Source organism: Jatropha curcas, chromosome 9 (genome assembly GCF_041381405.1).
Source record: "Jatropha curcas cultivar XTBG-Jc1 chromosome 9, XTBG_Jcur_1.0, whole genome shotgun sequence".
NCBI lineage: Eukaryota > Viridiplantae > Streptophyta > Magnoliopsida > Malpighiales > Euphorbiaceae > Jatropha > Jatropha curcas.
The window spans coordinates 2,111,671-2,122,031 of record NC_143159.1 but is presented as its reverse complement, the minus strand read 5'-3'; the positions used below and the strand labels follow the sequence as shown (position 1 = coordinate 2,122,031).

The following is a 10,361-nucleotide window of genomic DNA, read 5'->3' as shown; positions in this document are numbered from 1 at the left end:
AATTTATTTTATTAAATACATTAATTTGTAAAATTAGATTGATATTATATATTTACTAATATTTAAAAAATATAAAATTATATCAAATCAAAATTTTTCAAGTAAAAGTCAGAAACTCTAAACTGTCTTCGCTCTTCAATAGAGCGAAAAGATACAAAATATTAGCAAAATTCGTTTAAAAAGCACGATATGATATTCTAATAATAATCCTTTCCCGAGTTTATCATCCGGTCGTTGTAGTATAGTGGTAAGTATTCCCGCCTGTCACGCGGGTGACCCGGGTTCGATCCCCGGCAACGGCGTTTACTTTTTAGTTTTCTTTCTCGGAACCGGCAATCCGAATCCCGGCTGGTGTGGAGTTCGCCTCACCGGCTTACAAACTCTTACTCTTGCGACCGGGAAACATATATATGTACATAATATTCTAGAAGTTTTAAACAAGTGAAATTGCTGCAACGAAATTCATTGTAAACAAAAGCCTTTCCATACACAAATTCTCCGTCGTTAAGATTGTTTTTTCTCTGTGTCCTTTCCCTGTGCAGGTTAGCTTTTCTATTGATTTCTTCTTTTGTTAATACCAGATTTTTGTGTGTATATGAATTGATTTTGATACGTTTATACTGTTTGCCTCTTGTTTGTTCCGCGATTTTAATCGTCGCCTTTGGCTGGTTGTCGAAGCATCTTTAGCCTTTAATCGGTTGATTACATATTTGTTTCCCTCGTGACAAAGTTCACTACTTTATTGTCTGTTTTTCTTTTTGGGAAATAAGTGGTGGTTTTTGCTAATCTTATTGGGTGTTGATAATGCTTGTTCTGCTGGGTGTAGACTGCAGTTAATGCTAGCTCCCTGAGCGTCAATTAGTGTTATTTCCCCTTTTTCCTTTGAGTTGGACTGTGTGAAGCTAGCTTGGGAGTATCTTTGATTAGTCTGATGGGGAAGTTAGAATTTTATATGTATGTCTATGTAACTTCAGATTTTTATAGAAAACATTCAATTTAGTAGTCTTGTTTCCTCTTTTGGGCTGGATTATTAGCGAGTTATATTATACCATAGGAACTGTTCTAGTTCACTGAAATTATCCAGCAGTATGAATCTATGGTAATAGCCAACTTGAACCAAAAATCTGAATGTTTTAATTAATTCTGTTCATCTATTGTGTTATAATCCTTGAATAAATGGGGCCAGGACACATTAAATATGTAGTCATAGTCATGAAAACAATTATCAGCCATTAACCTTTTTATTTTGATGTATATTTCATGCATATTGTTTATTGTCCTTGCATTATAGCCCTTACATTATATGGCTGAAGAAATTTCATCTTGTTATTAGCCAAAACTAGTATGCACAAATTTACTGGAGGATGGAATCAAACGTAATGAAATTTGTTTTCCTTTTCTAACGAATACCACTAATTTTATTGGGGATCATATCGGTAGATAATGTTTGAGAATAAAACAGCTGTGTTACCTCCATTGCTAGAGCATAGAACCTTTTGTGCGTTTTAGACCTTCCATCATAGTCCTCATTTAGAGACTGAAAAATATTTCCTTGATTGTATTCTCTCAGCAGTACATGGTGTTTATTAGTAGCACTCTGGACTCTGGGGGATAAGTTTTCAACTTGGGATGGAAGCATGTTGCTTATCTTACTGCAATGTTAAACATGGGATTCTGAATCTACAGTGCTAAACGTTGGAGGCCTCATTTTTTTATATCTAAATTGTTTTTGTTGGTTGATTTTTGCTTTCTTAGGAGCAAGTGTTCAGCAATAAACAATGACTTTTATTTCATAGTATTAAACCTTTGTCCCTCTTGAGGATTTGTAGAACATTCGCATTTGAAATCTTGTTTTTGTGCACAGGTCCATCATAATCTTGAATTAGGGTATCATTTTGTTATCTTATCTTTCTTTTTATTTATTTTGCAGGCAGCCAGGCATTATGATTCGATTATTCAAGGTAAAGGAAAAGCAAAAGGAGATATCTGATAATGGGAAGGCTCCAGTCAAGAAGCAAAGTGCTGGGGAATTACGTCTTCATAAAGGTTGTTTTGCTTTTGTACTTTTAGAATCATCTTTAATAGCTCCTGGTAACTGAAGTTGCCTTAGTACATTTGTCCTAATGTAAATCATGATAGTTCATTATGCAGTTCAACATCCCTTTTGTTTGTCCAGTCATAGTTGGCTTGCAGTTACTCGCTTGAAAGAAAAAACTGAGATGGTGTTATGGTCAACATCTTTACTTCTTGATTTTTTCCATTGTTAACTATCAGTATTTCTTTTCTCATTCCATTCCATATTTACTGGTTTTTTCCCTATAGTTGTTTTTCTAGTTTTTGTTTGTTTAACCTGGATGCTTTATAGCAATGGAAATGTTTCAAGTTTCTCTTACTGTTCTTTGACTATGTCATGAAAGTATAAACATTGAAGTCGGCAACCCCTTTTTACAAAAGTCTTGCCCTAGTTTTAATTTCTTTTCTCAAGACTTTTAACAATTTGTATTTGCAGCGTGTGAGTTCAGATTATGATGCATATGTTATTAACTCTTCTCATAAATATTTGCAGACATAAGTGAGTTGAACCTGCCAAAATCATGTACCATATCCTTCACCAATGGAAAGGATGACCTGATGAACTTTGTGGTCACTGTTAAGCCTGATGAAGGATACTATAAGTAAGTAATTTGAAGTAACTCTTGGCAATTTCTTCTGCTTATAGACAACTTTTGTGTTATTATAATTTTCCTTATTTTGTGTTCTTAAGGTATTCAATTGCTTAAATTAAGAATGTTTTGTAATTCTTCTCTTAAAGCACAAAAATCTCTCTGTTTTGTCACAGGAATGGCAATTTTCAATTCTCTTTTCAAGTGCCAGATGTCTATCCTCATGAGGCACCAAAAGTCAAGTGCCAAACAAAGGCAAGTTCGTGACTTTTTTACTTTATAGACAGTCTCTTGATAACACTGCTAAGCTTAATGTGCATGAACTATAATTTGCAGGTTTATCATCCTAATATTGACTTGGAAGGCAATGTGTGCCTGAACATTCTTCGAGAAGACTGGAAACCTGTTCTAAATATAAACACCATCATTTACGGATTATTTCATCTGTTTACGGTATTAATTTTCTCTTTCTCTGGCTGATAAATAGCTTCTTTTGCTCCACTTTATTCTACCCCAGGAGTTACATATATGTTGATCCAATAACTATAACTTTGTCTGATTGTGCAGCAACCAAATCGCGAGGACCCTTTGAATTCTGATGCAGCTGCTATGTTGAGAGATAATCCAAGATTATTTGAATCCAATGTAAAGAAGGCCATGGCTGGTGGTTTTATAGGAAAAACTTATTTTGCTCGCTGCTTGTAGCATCCAAACTCAAATTAGTCAATTTTATCTACTGCTGTAGAGTTAAATTTATTACCATTTTTCTTGCTGTCATTCTAATTCATTCAACTTTTTCCTTTTCGTAAAATTCTTGGAATTTACAGGAATCTGTTTATATATTTGTCTATTGAACATAGTTTTTTACTCTTTGTTTTTTGTGTATATATATATATATCATTCAAGAACATGGAAGAGCCCAATCAAGAATGGTTCACTGAAGAAAACATTACATGGGCCATGTCTATTCTAAGTTCTAACAACTGAATAATTCTCGTTCCGCTATGCTGACCGGGTCTTTGCTTTATGGGGGTCCCAATGCTCAACGGCTGGGCCCATCTTAGAATTATTAGGTCATTACGAGACAGGCTCATAAACCTACACGTGGTAGCGCTCTTTTTTATCTTACCCCTAAAAAAAAATGGAAAAAAGAAAGAAAAAGGAACACGTTACAATTTGCACACACAAACACGTCCTTATCTGGCGTTCATCAAATGATTGATCTCTATTTACAATCTCAAAAAGTGCTCGTAAAAAAGACACCGACGTTGATAAGGAAGTTTGAACACAATCCTTTTCTTGTACTTGCCCACACACTAACATTTCAAGACACCAACTTTTTCTTTTTCAAAAAAACACTGCTAATCAGTCCTCACACAGAAAAACAGATTCTTCTTCTTATACTTCCAGCGAAGGAAAGCGTATTGCTCGTGACTATTGCTATTTCCCTTCCTTTTGCTTCCCCTCTCCTTTCCTTCCTAGGTTTTAAATCCCCTGCAACTTTACCCAGCTCGATTGTTGGTTTTAGAGAGGTGGAGAGTTGGAAGTTTTTGCCGGAAAATGACGTCAGACGGGGCGACATCGACGTCTGCTGCACCTAGGAGAAAACCTTCTTGGAGGGAGAGAGAGAATAATCGGAGAAGAGAGAGGAGGAGAAGGGCTATAGCTGCTAAGATATTTGCGGGATTAAGGGCTCAAGGGAATTATAATTTGCCCAAACATTGCGATAATAATGAGGTCTTGAAAGCTTTGTGTTCTGAAGCTGGCTGGGTTGTTGAAGATGATGGCACCACTTATAGGAAGGTATCCCTTCTTCTTTTATTAATTCGATCTGTGCTTATTGCTTTAGATTCATCTTGTTTTTGCTATTTTTCAGCTATTGATCTGCGGGTCTTTTCACTTGGATCAAGTTTCTATATTTATCTTTTTCTAGGTTTTTAGTTTTTCGCTGAAAAAAATTTTATTCTGGGTTTTTGTGTCAGCTCTAATTACATATCTATTCTCTATTTTATTATTTCTTGTCTGATTTTCAGTTTGAACTCGTTGGGACATTGGGCTATCGAACGGGATGGTCTTGAATTTTATTTTTCTGCTTTAGTAATATTAACATAGGAGAGATGTCTTTGGAAGTTGATGCAAATTTCTGTATTTAGATGGTTAGGACTTGAAGACTTCAACGAATAATTGAATAGCTCTGATTAATTGAAGAAAGTTTGGTTGTTTATTGTTGGTCTTTCTCTAACGTAAGAATTTAAAATATGAAGTTATGGAAACTTTAATTGCTTTGGAAACTGTTCATCTATTGTGCTTCTTGAACCTTATGATCTGATATGGTAGCACCACGTTTGATTTGTGATCCAGGGATGCAAGCCACCCCCAATTGATATTGTAGGCACCTCTGCAAGAATTACTCCTTATTCTTCACAAAATCCAAGTCCACTTTCTTCATCATTTCCTAGTCCAATTCCTTCTTACCAAGTCAGTCCTTCTTCCTCTTCATTCCCTAGCCCATCTCGAGTTGATAATAATACCCCATTTAATCTCCTCCCTTTCCTTCAAAATGCAATTCCATCATCTCTCCCTCCTCTCCGAATCTCCAATAGCGCACCTGTGACTCCACCTCTGTCATCTCCAACCTCAAAAATTCCCAAGCCAATTCCCAACTGGGAGTTCATTGCTAAACAATCCATGGCCTCATTAAATTATCCGTTTTGTGCTGCATCTGCCCCAGCCAGCCCAACTCACCGCCAATTTCATGCTCCAGCTACTATACCTGAATGTGATGAGTCTGATACATCTACTGTTGAGTCTGGTCAATGGATTAGCTTTCAGAAATTTGCTCCCTCTATGGCTGCAATGCCTACCTCTCCAACCTATAATCTTGTGAAACCTGTTGCTGGACAAATTTTGTCTGGTAATGTGATACAAGAGAATGGAAGGAGTATGGAATTTGAGTTTGGCAGTGTTCAGGTGAAGCCATGGGAAGGAGAGAGGATTCATGAAATAGGATTGGATGACCTAGAGCTCACACTTGGAAATGGGAAGGCTCGGAGTTAGGGTGAGCTGATGTTGCCAGTGGAAACCACAGTGAGGAAATGCTGGAATCCGGAGAAGACATCATGAGTAGATTTTAGAACAGAAGTGTTATTCATACCTTAGTTTGTGGCATATCGAGCATGGTTTCAAGGAATATATGCAGTCCATGGCTCCATTACTTTGGCAGACAGTGCATACCTTGAACAAAATCTTGTTTGTTAGGAGGAATTAAATTCTCATGTTTAATTTTATGTTCCTTTTTTCTCCTTCAATTTTTACTGATTTGACAGTCACATTTGCCTGTCGAGTTGTTTGTATGATTTTGCAATTATTACATGTAGATAGTGTGCGATTTTTCTGGGATTGAGGAGTTTTCCTTCCTGAAATACTTGAATGAGACCTGATAAAATGAAATCATTTGTTTCATGGTTCTTTTACTGTGTTAATGGTAAAATGTCCTTTCTTGCGAACTCAATTTGTGTTTCAACTTTTGATGCTTATTTTTGTTATATGATTGCCATTTTCATGTTGATAGTTTCCTTTATGGTCATGTTGATATAAATCGGTCCCTAAGGTTGCAACGGATGGATTATGCTATTCACGATAATCCAAGAGATAACATATGGCCGGTGGCTCAGCAAATGGGCCGGCTCTATACTTGCATTGCCCGACAAGCCCCACGTTGGCTCATGGAGACATTCAAATAAAAAACAAGGGAATGTACAGAACGAAAATTAAATAATACAGTTTCTTTTGAATTAACGTAGGCAAGTCGTCTTCTGTCCGAGTGGAGGGGTCTGGTCTCTAACGGAATCTCTTAATTTGTGATTTCTATTCTGTGCACCATTTTAGTGCACGTGGCTTTGGTCATCTTGTTGTCTGCGATGATGAAAAAACAAAGCTCATTTTTTCCTTCATTGCATCTCATGGCTGCAAACAGCCCTCTAATAGTCCTACCATGTTTTTAAAAAATATTACTCAGATTTCCTAGCTGATTTAGAAGCTTTAAAAATCAGCAAGTATACACTTTAAGACACCGACGAATCTGACAGGAATCTCCTAAGAAACTTCCTCGATCCAAGATGAGCAAAGCATTAATGAAGTCATAAGCTTGTGCGTGTTAACAGTCAAATAGCATTATCACAATAAATTTTCATTATAATAACATCTAATTTAGGTCAGTGATACACAAGGGGAAGAATAAAGTAATGCTACTGAAACATACAGAAGAAAGGAATTAACAATGGGTCATCGTCTACTTCTCAGTCCTCATCTTGCTATTATCAGAACAGTGTGATTAGTAAGGAGAGTTTCAGTTCTTCATGTCATTCTTGTCATTGAGATAAGTGTGTAGTCTCCAATGCTTTAGTTACTACTACCTCTGTTTCTTCGATCTTGGGGCTGCAATTCTTTTTGACATTTGCATTGCATTCTTGGTATCTGAAACACGTTACAAGATGATCGTTGACGATCCCAGCCACCTGCATGAATGAATAAACAACAGTAGGTCCGACACAGCGGAACCCTCTTTGCATTAGATCCTTGCTTATGAGTTCTGCTTTCGGTGTCTTGACTGGTACTTGACGTGCATAACGGAATCCATTTCTCAATGGGGTGTGATTCACAAACCGCCAGCAGTAGTTGTTGAAAGAACCAAACTCGTGCTGAACCTGCATATTATGAGCAGCATTATATCTGTATCACATTGTTGAGAACCAGGTGGTGTTTAGTTCAGGTTTGGTGCCTTGGCCTGAAGAATTACCTTAATCAGCAGTTTAGCATTCTCCACTATTGCTCGAAGCTTCGGTTCAGATAGCAACAGATTGTTGTTCACTTTCAGCGACAGCAGCTTCTTCTCTGTAAACTGTGCAACGGATGATGGATCAAAGTTGTCAAAAAGTTTCCTGACACAGGATTCAACAACATCAATCAGACAAAAATGCATGACGTCAAAATTTTTTTTTTTAATTGACGGTGGAGAAAACGGAAAGTGAAGAATGACATACCTGAAAATGTCTCTCATGTGGAGAATTGCTGGCCAGCTCATTTCTGCTAATGCTTGTGAAAATACAAGTAACTCAAACAACTTCCTATCATCATGAACTGGAACTCCCCATTCTTCATCATGGAAAGACATATACAGGGGATCTGGAAAGAAAAGTGCAAAATATGAGCCATATAGAATTAGCTATTTGATGGAAAGGCATCTAAAGTAGACTTGCTGATTAGAAGTACCAAAATATGAACCGTAGAACCTTAGCTAATTCGGCTTTCCAATCACATATTAAATCAGAATAAAACAAGACTAAGTTCATGTCTTAAGATTTTAAAGATGACTTTTCTTTTTTTGAAAGATGACTGGTACATCTAAAAAGCTACAGGGACAACAAAGAATGGCTTGCTTAAATATATAAATAAATTAAATTAGAATAAAATAGAACCAAAGGAGGAAGCGTTTTAGATAAATTTATTTTCAAGTGGTGCTAAAATGCCTCTTTTAGAAAATGCTAGAATAACTTCAATAATTAAGTGTCACTCACACAATGTATACATGAAAATAAATGCATAACGGGCCAAAGAGATTTGTTGAATATATGGACCAGAATTGGAATCAAGTTGGGCTTATACTTTTCTTTGCAAGCTGTGTGTGCAACTCTGTCATGTCAGTGGCAAGTCGTGACATTTAAAAGTTTGGCAGTGAATCAGTGATGGTTAGACGATCCAATTAAACTATTAAGTTGGTTGCTGAAAGGCCACAGCAAATGCTGCTCAGCCTAATTATTTTTGACAAGGCACCAAAAAAGATACTTACCTGTTTTAAAGAAACAAATCAAACTCCCTACGGTGAATACAACCAAAACAACTTGAGGCAACATTTTGCATCTTCCCGGTTGTTTGTCTATAACTATTTATTTTATAAATTTACTGGTGCTTTCTAACATACAAACTGGAATTCCCCTCTAGTCTATTCAATGACTTATATCAAATGTATTAACAGTATCAAGATTCTGAAATGTTACTGTCAATAAAAAATGGCGTTTGAAGGCTAATCCAACATGACACTCACAAGGTCTTAACTTACTACTAAAGAACAGTGTAGTGTTGATGTTCATGTTATGAAGGATTCCACAACTAGAAAGGAAGAAAGTAAATTTCCACATTAGACACTGTAGAAAAGCAACAACAATGTATAAAATATAAGTGACATGAGTGCGACTATTAATTGTCAGCTTTAGGCTTTTCTAGTCGTTTGCCGTCACCGCAATGGCAATAAAGACTTGGCAACAACCCTTACAAACTTCAATTACTAGCTGGATAGCATCTTCTTCTCTTTTTCTACGTTCATTTTGGTTTCAGTGTCGTATTAAATTAGCATAAACGATCTAACCACAGTTAACTGATTTTCAGTTGCTGTTGCTTAATTCAGACTCCTATGCCATTACCTCAATTTCCAAGATTTACAATCTCAAACATTAAGATCCTCAACCCAAATTAAGACAGACAGATAAAAAATGGTAATTGCTGTATAAAAGCTTAACTCACTTATTAACTTACCAGAATGAGGTGTAATCCAATCACACTTCTTGACAGGCAGGTCCTGCTTCGGCGAAATCCCACCAAATTCAACACCGTCAGGAACAACCTTAACAGCTCTTAATCCATTGCGCTTTACAGTCCTTCTCGGACTAGCAACCTTCGCTGAGGACCCGCTGGAAGAAGAAGAAGAATTCGAATCCGAAGAGCTCAAACTGTCCACCGACAAATTGTTCTTAACTACCTCCTGCGGCATCTCTGAAACTGCCGCCTTCGCTGCTGGCTTCCTCGGCCTCAGTTGTGCTTTCTTCAAAACCTCACTTTTCCGTCTAGACTCTTCCAAAACCCTAACTCTGTTCCCGGTTGGACCAAGTATAGCTCGCGGCTCGGGAACTGGTTTAGCAGACGATTGAAGCTTATTAGCAACCGACATTCCTATATAAACTATATTTATTTACGATATGAGCTTTTCGGCCTTGATTCCAGCTAGAGAATGGGAAATATCCGGCTTCAATTGTGTAATGCGGGTATGGCTTTTGAAATTGGAGTGATATGGCGAGTAAAATTATGGGGATTGTGAGAGGATAGAAAGGAAAATGTGGTGAGAACAGGGTTGAGCAGAGAGAAAAAGAACAGAGGAAGTATGGAGTCTGCGGAGTGACTGTAGAGAGGGCAGAGAAGAGGATGAAGGACAAAAAAAACGGACTAGTTTTTGGATGTATTTAAAACGGAAACCTGAATTGAGTAAGGCACAGATTGTAGTCGGTTATACTGCCCAGGTGCCGGTTTTCCTTGGACCTTTTTTGGTTTTGACAGGGTCTGGAATCGGAGCGCATATTCCAAATCTGCCATCCTTTTTTTTTTTTTAAAAAAAAAAAAAAAACCCATTCAATAATGGATATACTAATTTCAATTCATAGTGGGTAAAAGTCATAAAAACAGATAAAAACGCTTTATTTTGAGTGTTTAGAAAAACTCTATCTATTATACTCAAACTTCAATATCTCTGATTAAGGAATAAATAAATGATTCTTATCATCCGTCAATTCTTTTTTTCATGATATATCAGCTTTTTTTTTTTTATTGTCACGAGTATTCTTATAAAAAAGTATGAGATTATTGTTATTT

The 10,361-nt window shown here is 36.7% G+C and overlaps 3 protein-coding genes and 1 non-coding gene across 4 annotated transcripts; 3 read left to right on the top strand and 1 right to left on the bottom strand.

Moving 5' to 3' along the window:
- The first annotated feature begins 145 nt into the window (after positions 1-145).
- LOC105633750 (NEDD8-conjugating enzyme Ubc12) lies at positions 146-3,535 on the top strand. Its single transcript, XM_012216397.4, has 6 exons — positions 146-542; positions 1,931-2,046; positions 2,567-2,675; positions 2,840-2,918; positions 3,000-3,116; positions 3,231-3,535. The coding sequence occupies exons 2-6, from the start codon at positions 1,944-1,946 to the stop codon at positions 3,366-3,368; spliced, it is 546 nt and encodes a 181-aa protein (XP_012071787.1). The 5' UTR covers positions 146-542; positions 1,931-1,943; the 3' UTR covers positions 3,369-3,535.
- Positions 231-302, top strand: TRNAD-GUC (transfer RNA aspartic acid (anticodon GUC)). Its single transcript has one exon. It is a non-coding gene; the product is annotated as a tRNA-Asp (tRNA).
- A 472-nt stretch (positions 3,536-4,007) lies between the features above and the next one.
- BZR1 (Brassinosteroid signaling positive regulator (BZR1) family protein) lies at positions 4,008-6,174 on the top strand. The gene is made up of 2 exons (XM_012216398.4): positions 4,008-4,466; positions 5,025-6,174. The coding sequence occupies exons 1-2, from the start codon at positions 4,224-4,226 to the stop codon at positions 5,718-5,720; spliced, it is 939 nt and encodes a 312-aa protein (XP_012071788.1). The 5' UTR covers positions 4,008-4,223; the 3' UTR covers positions 5,721-6,174.
- A 645-nt stretch (positions 6,175-6,819) lies between these two features.
- LOC105633753 (DNA glycosylase superfamily protein) lies at positions 6,820-9,997 on the bottom strand. Its single transcript, XM_012216399.4, has 4 exons — positions 9,255-9,997; positions 7,706-7,847; positions 7,462-7,603; positions 6,820-7,369 (listed from the first exon to the last, which is right to left on the bottom strand). The coding sequence occupies exons 1-4, from the start codon at positions 9,664-9,666 to the stop codon at positions 7,034-7,036; spliced, it is 1,032 nt and encodes a 343-aa protein (XP_012071789.1). The 5' UTR covers positions 9,667-9,997; the 3' UTR covers positions 6,820-7,033.
- Between the last annotated feature and the right edge of the window lie 364 nt (positions 9,998-10,361).